This window comes from Ursus arctos, unplaced genomic scaffold, assembly GCF_023065955.2.
Source record: "Ursus arctos isolate Adak ecotype North America unplaced genomic scaffold, UrsArc2.0 scaffold_22, whole genome shotgun sequence".
NCBI lineage: Eukaryota > Metazoa > Chordata > Mammalia > Carnivora > Ursidae > Ursus > Ursus arctos.
Genome location: NW_026622897.1, coordinates 27698866 through 27717024, shown reverse-complemented (window position 1 = coordinate 27717024; position 18159 = coordinate 27698866). Strand labels below are relative to the sequence as shown.

The 18159-nt window shown below is 49.1% G+C and overlaps 1 protein-coding gene across 1 annotated transcript; it reads left to right on the top strand.

The window, feature by feature from the left end:
- Positions 1–2316: 2316 nt before the first annotated feature.
- Positions 2317–17240, top strand: SPATA19 (spermatogenesis associated 19). The gene is made up of 7 exons (XM_026505920.1): positions 2317–2394; positions 2567–2623; positions 3121–3213; positions 3398–3489; positions 6121–6198; positions 8034–8129; positions 17081–17240. The coding sequence occupies exons 1-7, from the start codon at positions 2317–2319 to the stop codon at positions 17238–17240; spliced, it is 654 nt and encodes a 217-aa protein (XP_026361705.1).
- The last annotated feature ends 919 nt before the right edge of the window (positions 17241–18159 follow it).

Sequence of the window (18159 nt, the reverse complement as noted above, 5' to 3'; positions counted from 1 at the left end):
ACTCAAAACCACAATGAGATGCCACTTCACACTTACTAGATGGCTAAAAGTAGAATAGCAGATAACACTGTTGGCAAGGATGTGGGGAAATTAGAACTCTTACACATTTATGGTGGAAATGTAAAATGGTGCTGCCATTTAGAAAGCATTTTGACAGCTCCTCAAAAATAGAGTTACCATGTAACTCAGATGTGTAACACCATTAATTAATTATTTAAAAATTAAACTATCCTTGGTACCAATTTATCTTCATTCATCTGGCTAAGCTATAAAAATGACATACAAAGTAAACTTAATAAAAAAAATTAAAGAGTAAAGGATAGAATCAAAGAGGGGTACGCAGGGGATTTTGAAAGTAACCGTAATGTTCTTTTTCTTTAATGGGTATACTTGTATTGTTATTCTTTAAACTGTACACAAACTGTACTATAATTATTCTTTCACATGGATTAAATATTCAATAAAAAATGATATACCAGGTGTTGGCTGGCTAGAAGGTGAAGCAACTCTTCCTTTCATACATTGCTTATGGGCCGTAGTTGATACAACCACTTTTCAATAGTCTTTGGTATATACTAATACTAAGTATATGTAAAGCCTATGACCTAGCAATTCCACTTTTTGGTATGTATATACTCCAAAGATTCAGTGCTTATGTCAACCAATAAATAGGTATAAGAGTGTTTATAGCAGCATTATTTTAAAAAGCATCAAAGTAGAATAACATAAATGTCCATTAATAGTAAATTTGATAATTCGTGCTCTGCTCATACAAAGGAATACTAGGCAAAACTTATATTTGGTGATAGAGGTGAAAATGTTGGTCACCTTGTGGGAGAGTATTACTTGGGCTTGTTGGGGTACTAGAAGTGGTTCAACATGTGTGTGTCTATGCACACCTATTTAATTTTTCTGAGTTGTGCATGTATTTGTATACTGTCCTGTATGCATTTTGTAACATTAATAAAAAAGTGAGAATAGATTTATATACAAACAAACCCAGGATGTAGAGCTCAAAAACTTATGAAAATCTTACTTCTGAAGTAAGAACAAGATTGAACAGACAGGAGAAGAGATAGAACTCCCCTGAGTATATCTTTTCATGTAGTTTTAACTTTTGACTCACATTAATGTTTTTATATAAAAATATATCAATAAAGACAGAAACATAAGTTTTAGGTAACAGTGGCAGAAACAGAGATGTTGACAAGTAATTTCATCTTCTGTTTTTCAATTTCAGTCCCCCTGGGAGTTAGGTTGGGGTCATATGACTAGTACTGGCCAACAAGCTTTAAGAAGAAGCCTTTGGGCTGAAGCAGAAGAGCTGATTTTGTTCCTCCATATGTTCTCTCTACTTGCTTCGGCAATCATGGAGGTAACCTCATGAGACCTTGGAGCCACAGGATGGAATTCTTCCTGGATCTCTAAGTCACCACATGGAGCACAACTACACTAAAGAGCTTCTCAACTTGTATTGGAGTTTTTGAGAGTGAGAAGTGAAATTTTTTCGTTTTAATTTTTAATTCTAGTTAACACGCAGTGTTACGTTAGTTTCTGGTGTACAATTTAGTCATTCAACACTTCCATACATCACCCTGTGTAAACCTTTTTAATTTGGGGACTAGTCTGTTGCCTCAACATGGCCTAGAGCTGGAAAGTATCAGGAAATATATTTTTAAATAACAAATGGCACTTGCAATTTTTACTCTATTCCTCTAATTGCTTGGATAATTTTTTTATGATTTGAATCACTGGTGTAAACAAAGTAGAAAAAAGAAATGTCCTTGTTGAGAATTTTTTTCCTCCATCTTTGATTTTTTTGGGGGCGGACAAATTATTTCTTCCCCCATATGTGAGAATAAGAAGTACCTGTGACATTGTTTGAAATCAACTTCTAGAGGGCCTGGATCATTTTGTTACAAATTTATTTTCTTGATTCATAAAATGTCTTTCTGCTTCAGCACTGCTTAAAACTGGGTGACCAGCAATAACCCTCCTGCCCCAACCAAATCTCTATAATTTTGTTAATTTCCCCCTTGTGTCTTCCTCAGACTTATATTGGTTGTGTCTTATTTTTTCTTCCCATCCCCCATCTCTCCTTTTCTGAGCTATGGCCATCACTAAGGCAGATACTTCATGACCTTTTTTTCCATCTCCACTCTGACCCCAGAGATTAAAGGAGGCCATTGTCACATCATCACTGGCCAGCCAATCAGGTGGGCACCTCCCATCAATGACCTCCTTGTTCCAGAGGAGTTCTCAGGCAGCTTCGATGGAAGGAGGGAGCCAAGAAGGAGGCCTGGCATAAGTTCAAAGATGATAATTACAACATGGATTGTGTACATTCTCGCCCGGAAATGTGCAGGGTTCCCCTTCCCACCAAAAATCAGTTCGGTAAGTAGAGCTGGGGGTAGCTACCTGGAATTGTTTCTTATCTCTCTGCTCCCTTCTGACCCTTCCACTGCACTTCCAAGAGATCTTGTAATACATAACTCTGGATAAGAATGGAGGAGGAGGGCTGGGTCTCTAGGTATTCTGAGGGCATTAACTTACCGATTTGTTGCAGGACGTTGAAGTTGTAGAAAGCGAGGCAGTATCTGTAGTACAGCACTGGTTGAAAAAAGTGAGTAATATTCCTCTATGACTTAGGGTACTCCAAATTCTAGAGAGCTGGTCTCCACGGGTGCAAGAATCTGGACTCCTTTCCCCTTGGAACTGGGAAACTCAAGGTCATTGCTAAACACCCTGCCTAGAGCTGTGTCTAATTCACCAAATGTCCTAGAAGATGCTGGGGCTTTTGTTCTTGTCAGAGATGTGTTGGAATCACCACTATCCCCACCCTGCTTCTTAAGGATACTGGATGAGGGGTTTCAGACGTGTCATCCCCAGCTACAGGGCATCTCAGGAATACCTTGGGATAGGGCCAAGGACTTAATGAGTCCCATGGAATTCTACAGAAAGGTAGACATGTTTACTGCAGGAACTGTGAGATACAGAGTGTATACGTGAGGACATGTGGAATGTGTGTTGTGACAGAGGGAAAGGAGGGAAAAGGAAGAAGAGACAGATTTGGGCTCAGATACAGAGCAACACTTTCAGGGGAGATTGCTCACCTTTCAGACTGAAGAAGAAGCTTCCCAGGACATAAAGGAGAAGATGTCCACCAACTGCCCTCCCACCCATGGCCAAGATGTACATGTCACCAGAGATGTGGTAATTGAGAGTTTGAGACAATCATCCTAGCGGAGTGGGCAGAGAGGGAGGTGGGCGGGCGTAAAGTCCAGTTGGAAAGGGTCTTGGGCAAGTGGGCAGAGCTCGTCCAGGCTGGACTCCACCCTCCCCATGAACTCTATCCTCGTTGGACAGTAATCACATGCATGCCACCTGGATTTCCTAGGTGAAGCATCATCTCTCAAAGTCTGATTTGTTGGCAAACCAGAGTCATGAGGTCCTGGAGGAAAGAACAAGAATCCAGTTCATAAGATGGAGGTAAAGCATCTCATTTGCCCCAAGCGGAGTTGTGGGAGGAAGGCACAAATCCCCCACCTTCAGGATTCCTGGCCAACACAAACTTAACAGCTATTCTTCTCCAGAGATGTTGGCTTCTTTGGCTGAGAAATTTTTCAGCCTTACTTTGGGGTCTTAAGGGAATATTTTTGCTATCTTGAAAGCCCAGCTCATTCCTAAGTTTTAACATGACTTGAGGGGTTGCAAAACTGGGCTTGCTCACCATTTCTTCAATGCTTCTGAATAAATTTCAGACTTCTGTTACTTTTGCACTTGATTTGTTCAGAAGTGGCTGCACTTTAAAGAGCTAAAAGAAAATAAGCTCTTAAAATGCAAAAGCCTGAGCCCTCATCTGCAGCTGAGGTGAGAGGAAGCTTCTCAGTGCCCGAGGCTAGAATTCTGTGCTCCACAGTACAGTGGCTTTGCCAGCCTCCCGCCATGCCTGCCCGAGCACAGACCACCTCCTTCTGCCTTTCCTGGCTCCGAAGGGGCTGAGACCCAATGTGGAGAGAGCTGAGCCTAGAAGCCATCTCATTTCCTCTGGCATAAGCTTCCCTATTTCCTTTTCAGGACTGTGTTCACTCGGGGTCTCTTTCCCCAGCAGAATCGTGGAATTAAACTGGTCCTCCATGAAACTGTGGAGGACCTCTCTCTCTCATTTCTGTACTCTTTTCCTTTCCATGCCCCCATCACTAGCTTTGTTCACTTATATCAAGGAGGATGCACTTCTCGAGAAATGTATTTTTGCTTTGGGATATCCAGTTTTCTTGTGTTTACTCCTTACGGTGCCATTAACATTTTAAAACAGGATTCAAATGCCCAGGAAGGAAATGGTGGAATTTGAGACATTCCAGGGAAGACTTTTTGGATGGGAACCCCATTCTACAATCATAAATGTTGGGGACTGCAATCCAGCCACAGCCTTACACATGGGAGCCTGTCCCTGCCTGACATGGCCTCACTGGATGGGACTCTATATGTGGCAGTTCCTTGGTCTGGATAATATGAATATCATCTTCAGAAATTTTTTAGACCTTAGCTGTATGGCATACTTAGGTTAAAACTTTGGAGACAAGCTATTCGAATCACAATTATCCATATATAATTTTTCCACTCTGGACTTTCTGTGGACTTTTTTTTTTTTTTAAGATTTTATTTATTTATTTGACAGAGAGAGATAGCCAGCGAGACAGGGAACACAAGCAGGGGGAGTGGGAGAGGAAGAAGCAGCCTCCCAGCAGAGGAGCCTGATGTGGGGCTCGATCCCAGGACTCTGGGATCACACCCTGAGCCGAAGGCAGACGCTTAACGACTGAGCCACCCAGGCGCCCCTCTGTGGACTTTTTAAACCCATAAATTGTGCCTGACCCCCTCTCCCATCCACTGGCTTTGGCATTCTTTTATTAGTTTCAGTAGATATGTAGTCAGGGAATACATACCCCTTCATTAATCATCGATGGATACTCAGTTATTTGGTAGATGTTTGCTAGGCCCTCTAAAGAGAGAAAATAAGATGGAGTCCCCAGTTTCAAAGGGGTAACAGTGAACTAGATGAATAAGGTGTGTGAATATTAGAGAAAATGTCAGAAAAGCCATGAGGAATATCTATAAGAGCATAGCATGGGGGACCCAAGCTCGTGCATTGCTGCCTGGGGGACCCTGGAAAGGATTCTAGCAAGAAATTTGCTTGGACTGACCTATGGGCTGGGCAGGGACAGAATAAACAGGAGTGGGGAGGAGGGGGCTTCCACAGGTCACAAGAACCTTGGCAACTTGGCCAATTCCATCTGACTTCTAGTGCCCAGGGCTGTGGCCCTTTCTTTGAGGCTTACCCCCTTCTGCCTTGGCTGGGAGTAATCTCTCCCTTTTCTGGAATTCTTTTATCCTTTCCTACTCCTCTCTTTGGGCACTGACCCAGCTCCACCTTGTGTGACTGATGAATGAGCACATGTATCAACTCCAGGCTTCCAGTCTTTGAGGCCGTATCAATGCTTCCCATTGAAAGCTCCAGAGCACCTAGAACAATAGAGGCAAAAATGGGGGATTCGGTGGACTGACTGGTTTTGCTGGAATGGAGGTTTTGTGGGGGGAGAGAGGGATGGAGTGGGGAAGGATATGAATTGGACCTCAAAGACAAAGGCAAGTCGGCATGGTGAAATAGAACAGCAGTGATGAGGGGCTTGCAGCTTCTTCGTGAGAGACTTTTGCAGAATTATCTCTAAACGATAGTAAGTATGGCATAATGTAGGTCATAACGAGCAGATAAGGAAGTTGGAGAGGCGTTCAGAAGGGGTGAATTCCATGCTTTACAAGACCACTCACCTGCTGTGCAACTCTAGTAAAGGCACTTAACCTCTCTGTTTCCTCAACTCTCCTTAGGACCATTTGCTACCTGCCAGGATTATTGGGTGGCTCAGGGGTACTTGTTGGTAAAAAACAAAACAAACAAAACAAAACAAAAACCTTTGTGTGCCTCATGCAAGAGGAGTGAAGGACCAGCTCAAAATTTCATGGCAACAGGGTCAGAACTATTGTTTATGTGATTCCAATCCATTCACTATGCCTAGTGAAAGAAAAACTCAAGAATCTCAATGTTTGAACGGTGTTTTGCAGCCATACCCGTATCTTCCAAGTGCCAAGTGAGGCGATGAATGACATTACGCGAGAGCGAATTGAGCAGGTGAGACGAAGGTAAGCTGTTTGAGATGATCTGATTTGTACACCTAGTAGGGTCAGGTGGTAGTGGGCGGGGATGTTTCTGGCCTCTTCTCTGCAGGCTCCCTGACCATGTCTGGAGCCCTTCTGTGCTGAGTGCCTCTTCGTAGGATTCTGCTCCAGGACCCGAATGGGGCAATGGCTGACCGGCCACCCCAGCTCCATACCGTGGTCTGGGTATGTGCTCTGGACAGGCTTTGCCCTCTGGCAACCTCCCATCTGCCTCGCTCCTCTTCTCTGTCCCTGCAGCATATGCAACCTTACGGATGAATCATCTCAGCAGATTCACGACAGAAATTCCTATGCAGACTGCTGAGAGCTACAGGTGAGAGGGGCTACAGGTGAGAGGTCCAACAGGTGAGGAGCTGGGCAGAGGAGATGGCTCTCCCGGGCATGAGACAGTGCACTGGGGTGGGAGCTTGAGAATAAAGTTTGGCCTTTCCTTTGGTGAGGGGACCTGCACCTGGGGCTAGTGAGAGTGGGGGATAGGGCAGCTGCCTTAGGCTCCTGCAGTGCCTCTCTTAAATTTCTGGAAGGACTCCAAGTCAAGTTCAGATTGGCCTCTCTGACTCCTTTAGCTGTAGTGTCACCGTGAGTGCTTCTCAATCATGCACAGGCTAGGGACCACCTGGGGCTGCGGTGTTAGTAGGTTGTGGGGGGCCCGTTATTCTGCATTTCTAATACTCCCAGGCATTGCTGCTGTAGGTCTACTGACCCCACTTTGAACCACAAGATCACAGAGCACTCGGGTCAGGAGTGAGGGCACATAGGTTTTGGCCCTGCCACCAGTTAGGGCCTTGACTTTGGGTCCTGTGACTTCTTGGCCTGCGCTGGGTACCAGTGGTCATAAGAGTGGCCATTTACATGGCTCTGGGAGGTAGAAGGCCATTGACAGACAATGCCCTAGAGAGGCCACAGAAGCCATTCATTCAGGAAAAGGTTACTGCACCCTTGCCAGGTGTGAAGACTGAACTGGCTGTCACAGGGGGCTGAAGGAGTGTTTTATTTTTTTTTTTTTTTATTTTTTATTTTTTTAAAGATTTTATTTATTTATTTGACAGAGATAGAGACAGGCAGCGAGAGAGGGAACACAAGCAGGGGGAGTGGGAGAGGAAGAAGCAGGCTCATAGCAGAAGAGCCTGATGTGGGGCTCGATCCCAGATTGCCGGGATCACGCCCTGAGCTGAAGGCAGACGCTTAACCGCTGTGCCACCCAGGCGCCCCTGAAGGAGTGTTTTAGACACAGCTGACCCCCAACATGCTCAAAGGAAGGCCATGGAGATAGAGTGCTGGCATTTATGGGACACTTACTGTATGCCAGCTTTGGCATAAGGCGTTGTCAAGATTTCTCATCTGATCCAGGAGAACCTTAAGGAGAGGGCATTATTCATGCCCATTATACAGACGGCAGAGGTTAAGCCAAGCCTTACAAGTGGAGAGTGTCCTTCAGTCCAGCTCCATCTTGGGCAAGTTGACTTATGCCTCCATGCCTCAATTTCCTTAGACTTCAGAACATCACCTTGAGGAAAATGGCTATCAGCACTTAGTAAACAGCAGGATGTACCATGTCAACTGTTTACTAATGTTAAAGACATGAGGAATCTGGGGTGCTTGCAGTGTCTTCTGAAGTTTGAAGAAGCAGAGCCAGGTCTGTCTGAGGCACCACCATCCTTTCCCTCCGTGGGTTTTCGTGCTCTACACGCAGTTCTAAGAATGCTGGGACGGTGGGCTTCGGAGGCATGATCATCAAGCCCTTTAGCCATCCTCTGCATTTCTGTGATGTGCCCCCTGGGCATTCCTCTGCTTCCCAGGTTCGTGTCCTTCAGGGTCAAGGAACAGCCTGTGTTAGAAGAACATCTATCACCCCTTGATCGGAGAAGCGACCACACCTGGGCAGAGAGAATCCGGTGGGTGAGCCCTTCCTTGTGACAGTGGCAGCACTGGAATCTTCCCGCTGAACTGCTAATAAAGAGACGAGCTATTTAATCACTGTCCTGGCCTCTGGTGTGAGTGCTTGCTATTCATTCATTCATTAGGCTCTGAGCACCTCGTGGACTTGGCTCTGGGGACACAGACTGGGGACATCCAGCTCTTTGGAGAGAGAGACAGCAGGCCAGCACAGAGCTGTGTCAGCAGGTCATGCTAGGTACTCCTGGAACAATAGAAAGGTTGCCAGGCTGGGCCAGGGTGTGGGGAGGTGTGGTTTGTTTGTTTCACTCAAGTATTTATTTTATCTTTATTTATTTCTTCTCTAGCTTTCTTCCTGTCTTTATGCAGATCCAAGTTTCTTCCTTCCTTCCTTTCTTTCTTCTTTCTTTCTTTCTTTCTTTCTTTCTTTCTTTCTTTCTTTCTTCTTTCTTTCTTTCTTTCTTTCTTTCTCTTTCTTTCTTCTTTCTTTCTTTCTTTCTTTCTTTCTTTCTTTCTTTCTTTCTTTCTTTCTTTCTTTAAAAGACTTTATTTATTTGTCAGAGAGAGAGAGTGCACAAGCAGGGGGAGCAGCAGGTAGAGGGAGAGGCAGACTCCCCACTGAGCAAGGAGCCTGATGTGCGGCTTGATCCCAGGATCCTGGGATCATGACCTGAGCCGAATGCAGACACTTAACTGACTGAGCCACCCAGGTGTCCCTGTAGATCCAAGTTTCTGACCTATATTCTTTTCCTTCTCAGAGGAACTTCTAACATTTCTTTCAAGGCAGGTCTACTGGAGACCATTTCCTTTGATTTTTGTTTGAGAAAGTCCTTCTACTCACTCTCGAAGGACAATTTTGAAGGACATAAAATTCTAGGTTTTTTTTTTTCTTTGACACTTTAAATACGCGCTCCACTCTCTTCTGGCTTGCATGGTTTCGGAAGGGAAGTCATGTAATTTTTATCCTTGCTCCTCCTTAGGTAAGGACTTTTCCCTCCTCTGGCTTTCAAGATTTTTTCTGTGTCTGATTTTCTTCAGTTTGCATATGCTGTGCCTTGGTGCAGAGTTTTGAGTTCACCCTGCTTGGTTTTCGGAGCTTCCTGGATCTGTTTTATGGGGTCCACCATTGCAGAATTCTCAACTACTGTTACTTAGAAGATGTTTTCTGTTCCCTTCATTTTTCTCCTCCTGGTATTCTCGTTAGGCATAGGTTACATCTTTTGTAATCGCCCCAGTTTTAAGATACTCTGTTCCACCTCTTTTTTCCATTCTTTTTTTTTTTCTTGGCTTTTCAGTCAGGGAAATTTCTATTGACATTTCTTCAAACCCACCGATTCCTTCCCAGGTTGGGTCTAGTCTACAGATGAGCCCATCAAAGGCATTCTTCATTTCTATTACAGGGCTTATTATTCCTCACATCTGCAGTCGATTTTTTCGTAGGGTTTCCATTCTCTCTGCCTGCATTGCCTATCTGTTCTTGGGTATGGTCCACTATTTCTATTAGATCCCCTAGCATATTTATCACAGTTTTAAATCCCCAATCTGACAATTCCAATATCTCGCCTTATCCGAGTCTGGTACCGATGCTTGCCTTGTCTCTCCAGATAGTATTTTTTACCTTGTGTCATACAGTGTCGTGTTTTGTTGAAAGCCAGATATGCTGCAGGGGGTAAAGGAGTGGAGGCAGAGAGTGTGAGGTCTCATATGTATCGGGTTAGGAGTTAGGCTGTGTTTACTCTCCCCAGCAGCTGTAGTTTCAGAGATTAACATTTCTTATCGTGCTTCTGTTTTTTTTTTTTTTTAAAGATTTTATTTATTTATTCGACAGAGATAGAGACAGCCAGTGAGAGAGGGAACACAAGCAGGGGGAGTGGGAGAGGAAGAAGCAGGCTCATAGCGGAAGAGCCTGATGTGGGACTCGATCCCGGAACGCCAGGATCACGCCCTGAGCCGAAGGCAGACGTTTAACCGCTGTGCCACCCAGGCGCCCCATCGTGCTTCTGTTTTTGTCTCCCTTGTTGTCTTTAGGTTTCCCTAGAGGTTCCTTCTTAATAGAGTCTGAGACTTTTCATTCTTTCAGCTGAAATCCCTGTGGTTACAAAGGGGCCTGCTGATGTGGCGGTGGGACCTGAGGGGAGAGCGGAGGGTCCCATGGTCCTCTGCTCAGGCCTCAGTCTCTTAGTGAGCCTTCATGCCTTTCCCCCCCACCCCCACCTCAGGAGAGACAAGAAGGCCAGAGGGGGCCAGAGTTGGATGTTTTTCTTCCCTCAGGTTAGTTGGGCTCTGGAAAAACAGTCTGTCTTGAGGGTAGGCTTTTGTTAAGGAGAACAGAATGCTCTGGGACATATTTCAAAATGTCTCTCTTCCTCTCCCCTTGCTGAAGTGGGTAGGAGGGAGGGGTTCTCTGATCTTCACTGTGAGAACCTGGTGGGGCTCCTGGAGGTGAAATTCAGGACATTGGGAGCCTTCTGAGACTGAGGGATGAGGGTAGGAGTTAACCAGCCAGAGGACAGGGGCACAGCCCTGAGCAGAGGCAAGTGAGAGGGTTCTGGGATGAGGAAAGGAGCATGATGCAAAAAAGGCCACTCTAGCTGGACAGGAGCAGGAGGAAGAAGGGCTACAGAGAATGCTGTTGAGGGGAGCCAGGGCCAGGCCATGTGGGCTGGGGGCCTTGTCCTAGCAGAGATGGAAAGTGCAGGAATGTTGGGGGCAGCAGGGGATCACACATGTGGAAGTGGACTGTGGTACAGGGTGGAAGCAGGAAGCCCAGGAGGCGTCCCCTGGGAAGGTGAGGGGACACAGAAACTGATGGCATTGAGACAGGATAAATGGGACTTGGTGATGTGTGGCAGCTGGAGAATGGGGGAGAAGAAAGGTCTTGGCGCAGCTGGCTGTAAGCTGCCATTTGCTCAGATAGGGAGGTCTCAGTTGGGGGAGATGATTTCAGTTTGGGTAATGATTAGGTCCCTGTAGGATATCACAGTGGTGATGTCAAGCAGGTGGATGGACAGACAGGACTGGGCTGGCAGGTGGGACTCTTGGTGGAAAAGTGGCGCCTGGTGGCAAGGAAGAGCCTGTCCTTTTTGGGGGGACAGCGGCAGGAAAATAGAGGTAGAGAAGTAAGCAGGCTTTCCTCAGCAGTCCTGGAGGGGATCTTGGCTTCTCAATCCCTTACTCAAGGTCTTGGGAGGGCAAGGAGTGGCATGCACCTTGCCAGAGCTGCAGGGGCTCTATCACAATTCAGCCAAAAGCCCTCTTCACAATCCAACTGAGAGGCTGTTTTGCCATAAACCACCAGATGGCGCCATTTCCACACAAAATCATTTTCTGCAGGCGAACCAGTTTGAGTCAGATGGTGTGTGCAGGGCTGGATTTAGATTTTGGCACCATTTGGGAAACCTAAACAGATGGAAGGCCTTGGAGTATCTTAGTTTAATGATGGATACAGTTCGCATCCACATACATGAACTATAGAGGGGCTATTCATTCAAATAAAAATTATTGAGTGTTTACAGCCAGCCCCGTACTAGAGTATGGGGATACCCAGACGAATATTCTGCCATATCCTCTGGGAGCTCAGGGTGGTGGAAGGGCTGACATGCAAACAAATTTTCAATGTTGTGTGTAAATAAACCAAAAGAGTCTATACATGGTGAAGCAGAAGAGGGAACGATTTTCTCTGCTTGAGAGGAAAGGTGCTGGCTTCCCAGCAGAGGTGACATTTAAGCAGAGGCTGTGGTAGCAAAGGAGGGGTCTTCTAGGCAAAGAGAACGCCCACATACGAAGGCATGCAGAATGTTCAGGAGATTGGGTCTGGGCCCGAAGTTTGGGAATGCGGGATGTGGTGGGGAGAAGAGCGGGCCAGGAGGTTGAGAAGTGCACAGGTGGGGATCCTACAGGTGAGTGCCAAGTAAGCCCAGGAAACCTGGCGGCAGGACCCCAGGGGGAAGCCGAGACAAACCTGCAAGGCTGGCTAGGCAAGGCTTCTTAGGAGAGAAGAAATGTGCAGAGCGTTCCAGGCACTTGGGAAAGAGGGAGAGCCCACCGCATTCAGAAAGAAAAGGAGCCCAACAGTGCTGGGCTCTGACTTGGGAGGTAATAGTTAAGGAGCTCACAGGCCCCCACCGTTCCTTCGTTCTCTCACGCACAAACATTTGGAGTTTGGGGAGAGAGGGACCTCCATTAGCATTATAGCCGCAGCTCCTTCAAACCTAGGGTGGAAATGAAATCATTAAGTGGCTCAAATGGAGTTTTGTTCTGTGCGTGATTAACTCCAGGAGGGCAGTTTGGGAACAAATATGCCTCCTCTACCTGTACTACAGGGGGACTGAGCCATGGTAAATTAAAAGAAAATCACTGGCAAATTTGGGATCAGTCAGCTGTGACCAAGCCATTTGTGTAGTTAAATGGAGTTGAAAGAGCTAATAAAGGCTTTGGGGGTCATGGATCTTTCTGTGAGGGGAGGGCATGGGAGATGGGGGTGGGTAGGTGGGTGGGGGGCTGATGCTTGTAGAAGTCTCACCTGGGACCTCTTGCTGGTGGCGGTGGTGGGGGGACATTGGCCAGTTCTCATCATCCTACTGTGTGTCAAGTCCTAATGGGGAACTTGCTGATTCTAGACAGAGACAGTGACACAGACTCAGCCAAATCTGTCTCAGAGAAGACCGATTGGGCTTTGCAAAGCAGAGCCTTGGGACGCCAGGAGTTGGAGCCAGGGCCTCCTGAGTCTGTCACTGCAGAGGGAAGTGCATGGAGGGGACTCAGGATCCACACGATGTAATGAACAGCACCAAAGGTAGGGACTGCTGGATGAAGACCCAGCCATTGCCCCACGGTGTCCACTGAGAGGTGGGATGGGGCTCTGGTCCATCCCCAGAGGAAAATGGAAGGCACCCAGTCAAACCAGTACACGAAATGGGGTGGGCCTGTCTGGGAGATCCAAGGGCGCTGGACAGAGGGCAAGGCCCGGGAGGATGACTGGCAGGTGGGCTACCCAGGAGCAGACAGCGGGAGGGTTTGGGGAGGAGGACTGGAGACAGCAGGGAGGTGTTAAAAAACAATCCAACCTAGTCAATTAGAAGATCTAATTGTCTTCATTAAACCACTGGGCAGCCTACCATCTAGTTAATAGAGTGGAGCTTCCGAGGAGTTGTACAAAATGGAAGGTTTTTATTGGAAAGGGGGGTGGGGCAAGGAAGTTATAAGCAAAAGAAAAGGATTGCTCCTCGAAAGGGAGAGCAGGGGTTCTATCATGCAGATTGCCTCGGCTTCCTTTGGGGCTGTGGGGGCTGGAGAAGGTCCAGGTGGCAGATTACCTCAATGGCACTGATAGGAAACTTCCTGACGGACTGGCTAAGACACGATTTCTGGGGAAGTTCCAACTGCAGTTAGCCTGGGTTTGGAGACTCTACGTGACGCCTGTGGTTTTCCTTTTAGCAGAGGAACCCGGGCTCCAGCTCCCGCAGGCACCTTCCTGAGATTCTTGACACGTAAGACCAGGGTGTGGCTGCAGGTGTGGAGCGCGGGGCGGGGGGGCACAGTCTGGAGGACAAAGCTGCGGCCTGAGCTGACTTCTGGGTGACTTACCCGGGGATGCTAAATGTAGCTCCCGCAGCTCGGGGACCGGCTCTGCTTCTGTGTACCTCCCCTCCCCAGGTGCTCGGCCACGCGTGCCCCTGTCCTGCCCCCCACCCCGCCCGCCACCCCGCGCGTCCTGCGAGGGCGGGGGCCGACCCGGGGACCTCCGCGGAGCCGCCAGACGCAGTGTTCGACATGCTTTCCAATTACTTGGCAGGCTCGGCAGCGATGCTCGAAATTCATTTTCCATCCTGAGAGGGGAAAACAAAGGCAGGGGAGAGCAGCAGCTGCTCCGGGCGAGCTTGGGAAACTTTGCTCCCAGCGAGGCGGAACTGAGCCAGCGGGGCGGGCCGGGCGGCAGGGGGCGCTGCCGGGCCTCCCTCCAGCTTCGCCCCTGCCCCCGCCTCCCGCTCCCGGCGCCTCCGCCGGCCTTCCAGTCTCCCCCGCCCCCAGACTCCCGCCGTGACCCCCGCCGCCAGTCACTCCCTCCCCCCTGCCTCGCTCCCCGCCACTTCTCCCGCTCGACTCTTCCTCGGCCTTCCTCTCTTCCTCACTGCCTCATTCCCCCTACACTCTACCTCGCTCCCTTCCCCCCACTCGCCCCCGCTACCCTATGCTCTCCCTCCTCCCCTTATCCCCTCTTCCTCTCTGCCTTGCCCCCCCTCCCGACCTCCGCGTTCCTTCTGCCTCCCCCTTCCTCCTGCCTCATCCCCCTTCACCAGGCCTTCCTCCTCCCTGCTCACTCTCCCCAACCCCTCTTCCTGCCTTGACCTTTCCCCCCTGCCCCTCCCCTGTCCCAGCTCCCCTCACTCCTGCTTAGCTCCTCTCCCTAGCCCACCTCCCCTTCCCGGTGGTGGGACCTGGGGACTTAGGCAGCACAGCAGGAAGGGGTGCACTCAGGTTCTCTCAAGGAGGGTGGAGACCAAGGCCTGCAGTCAGAAGTCCCCGGCGAAGTGTGCGTAGTTGGGGCGAGGGAGGCCATGGCGAGACTTTGAGGGGAAGATAGCAAAGCAGCAGCTGGTTAGTGGAGAGGGTCCAAACCAACAACCTTCTGAACAGCTCTCTTGGCATAACCCATTGTGGTTCCTAACCAATTTCTTTCTTTACTGACTGGCTCCTTTCGAGTCTGCACCTGCAGAGGGCAGGGTGCGCCTCCCGTGTCCCCGCAGAGTGCCTGATACAGGTACTCAGTAAATCCTGATGGAAGGAACACCAGCTGCAGGGTCTCAGGTGCCCAGTCTGGGCCACCAAGATTTATGTTAACCATTTTCTCAGTGTGCACCTTGGTTCTGGGGCCTCCTCCACACTTCCGGAGCCCATTTATGGTGCCTCCATAAGACATCTTTTTGTGGGTGGGCCTGGAAGTCTTGCAGATGAAGGAATGGGTCGCTGAGAAGGGGTCTGGTCTGTGAGAGGCCATTACACGGAGACCAACAGCCAGAGCAGGTCCTACCTCATCAGTGGGGTGCGTGGAAGGCCCGGTGAGAAACTACACGCGGCGTACTTCTGTACTTCTGGCAAAGATGATGCATTTACTGACCGGTGTGCACGTGTGTGTGCTTTTTCTGGGAGGCAGTGGAGCATGACTGCTGACACCAAGTGCTAGACTGCTTGCACTGGAATCCTGGCTCTACTATTCAGTGGCGGTGTGCCCTTGAGCAAATGGCTTAACCTCTCTGTGACTCAGTTTCCTTGAGTCTTTGGGAAGATCAAGTGAGACTGCCCCTGTGAGGTATGCAGCACATGCCTGGTGCTTGGGAACCTATCAAGTGTTCAAACGTGGTGGCCGTGATGGAGGTCATCTCCAGGAAGAGGCATCTGACTGGGCGCAAGCCCTTTCTGACGGTGATGGACTTGGCAGTGGGAGGTAGTGATCTGGTCACTCTGTAAAGGAAGATTCAGTCCCTGGCCTGTAGCAGCCGATGCTGGAAGGTGAAAGATTCTGGGTGCATCTAAAGGTGCTGGGGGACTACAGACATAGGTAAAAATAAAACTGTTTGTAGTGTGTTTGGGAGCCAGTGTGCGAGGGTGTGTGTTGGAGATCTACACGGAAGCAGGGCAGGGGCTGCGTCTCTTCAAGGAAGGCGAAGTCAGCCTAGAAGAGCCAAGTCCCAGCTCTGCGGACTCCCAGGACATGTGCCCTTGGGGATGGGCTGGACTCTGTCCTCTGGAGAGAAGTGTCTCTGGGTCAGTGTGCTAAACTGCTTTCTCTGGACTCAGCCTCACTTGGGATCTAGGGAGAGGAGCCCCCACATGGCCTGGACCAAGAGGGAGGAGGATGTGGCATTCTGTGGCCAGCAGGTGATGCTGTTGACCCAGCGTTGCCAGCTGCGGGTCCCTAGATGGTGCCTCCTCCTCCCATTGAACCCCAAGCTTCGGATTTCTCAGCTGTGTCCCCTATGTGCACCGTACAGGGAAGAAGTTGCCTTATTCCCCGACTGCAGGCAGAGACCTGGGGAACGCATTCACCTGGCCACTTCACAAAGGGGTGGCCCCTTCCTGCACAGCGCTCAGTGCTTCTGGGATGCCCTGCGAGGAGGGGAAAAATGGGGGTGTGCGTGGACAAAGGAAGGAGAATCACTGTGAATCAGTCCTAGGGTTTCGGAGCCCCTTTTGGGGACCTAAGTCCCGCGTCCACTTTGTGCGGAGCTGGAGGTAAAATAGTGTTTCTCCAGCTTTGGTGGGCAGCAGAGTGCCACCAAAGCAGCAGGGCGCTTGTTAAAGATGGAGACTTTTGAGCACACCTGATTTACTTTGATGGGTAGGCTGAGGATGGAACCCAGGAGCCTGCATTTTTATCAGACCCATCCAGGTGATTCCGAGACAGCTGTTCTTAGGCTGCGTGTTGAGAGGCACACGGATAAAAACCACTGCCTTTTCTTAATAGAGGAGAGCCTGGCAACTCCAAGGTCAGCACCAGGAGGAGAACATTCTGCTCACTTCAGCTGCTTCCTTCACCCGGTCTTTGGGGGGATCTTTTACAATTACCCCTGCGTCCACCTCCGGACTTTCTCTTCTGCTCTGTCCGAGACAGTTAACAAAGGGAGAGAAGCAGAGAGAGAAACAAGTCCTAGAAAATTGGGTTTATCTGTAATCTTACTCAATTTGAGCCCATGAAACATTCCTGCCCTTTCCTGGATCCCTCCTCTTTCATCTCGCTCACCCAGGATCTCTTGGTTTCTAGCTTGTTCTGAGGTCTTCCTGAAGGGTGTGAGTGTGTTAGTGTGTTAGTGTGTGAGTGTGTATGTGCACGCGTGCACATTTTGCCTTCCTGGGTCTCATATTGTCAGCATCAAATAATACCTGGTGAGGCAAAGGGAGGGAAAAGGGTGCTTTTCTCTGAGTTTGCACTGTTTGGGTTCCCTTTTCTTAGGTCCCTTGGTCAACTCTCCGGGAAACCATGGGAGAAGGAGAGGAGAGGAGAGGACAGTCAGCAGCACTGTGTCCATCGCTGCTTTGCCTGCACCGGCTGCATGAGCAAGGTTGAGCCCCCTAACTTCTCTCAACTTGGATTTTTGCCGGCTGTAAGATAATAGCATCCTTTTCTTTGTGTTGGTGGGACACTAGCTAAGGCAATGTGTGTGAAGTCCCCTGCGCAGTGCCGGGCAAGGCAGAGCTGGTGTTCAGTGGTGTCACGTACACCAACCCCTCCCTGCACTCCTTGTCTCCAGAGTTCAGGAGGGCAAGCCTTCAGGAAAATCGTTCAGTGTGTCCGGACCCCCGCTTACCTCTCTGGAAAATGGGACTGTCGAAGCACCTGCACCCAGAATTGGTCCTGGCCAAATCAGTGGAGGGGATGGGTGCCTCCATTCCCTCCTGCTTTAGGGGCCGGGACAGGACCTTGATGTCCACCTGCTCTGTGCTCTGTCCAGTCTTCTGAGACCCACCTGTTCCCATATCCTGGGCTGTGTTGGGCAGCAGATCCCAGGCAGCCTGGCCTTGAGAGCCACCCAGAATTGTGGCTAAATAAATTGTGTTTGTTGAGGGAATCAAACCTTGGCTTGAGTGTGTGGCCTTGGGCTCATGGGTAAAATAGGAATAGTAATATCTACATGGCAGGGACAGAGCGAGTGTGTGTATAGCTTTGGACGGCGCCCTGGGCACTTACTAAGTGCCCCCAGAAATGTGGCTGTGAACAGTGAACAGTGTGGCTCTGAAGGGATGGCCTTTCCTACCTCCACCTCTCAGAGGACTTTTTTAATCAGAAAAGCCGTGTTTCTGGGGCTCCTCAGTGACTCAGTTGGTTAAGTGTCTGCCTTCCACTCAGGTCATGGTCTTGGTCAGGCCGCAGTGGGCTCCCTGCTCCGTGGGGAGTCTGCTTCTCCCTCTGCCTTTGCCCCTCGCCTCTCCTCCCTCCCTCCTCCTCCTGCTCTTGCTCTCTCTGTCTGCCTCTCTCTCTCTCTCTCAAATAAACAAACAAATAAATAAAATACCTTTTTTTTTTTTAAGAAA

Excerpts from the sequence above, each read along its gene's own strand:
- SPATA19 (XM_026505920.1), top strand. The coding sequence starts at position 2,317 with ATGATAATTACAACATGGATTGTGTACATTCTCGCCCGGAAATGTGCA. Across the intron at positions 3,214-3,397 it reads TACATGTCACCAGAGATGTG|GTGAAGCATCATCTCTCAAA; the intron begins GTAATTGAGAGT and ends TGGATTTCCTAG. Across the intron at positions 6,199-8,033 it reads ATTGAGCAGGTGAGACGAAG|GTTCGTGTCCTTCAGGGTCA; the intron begins GTAAGCTGTTTG and ends TCTGCTTCCCAG.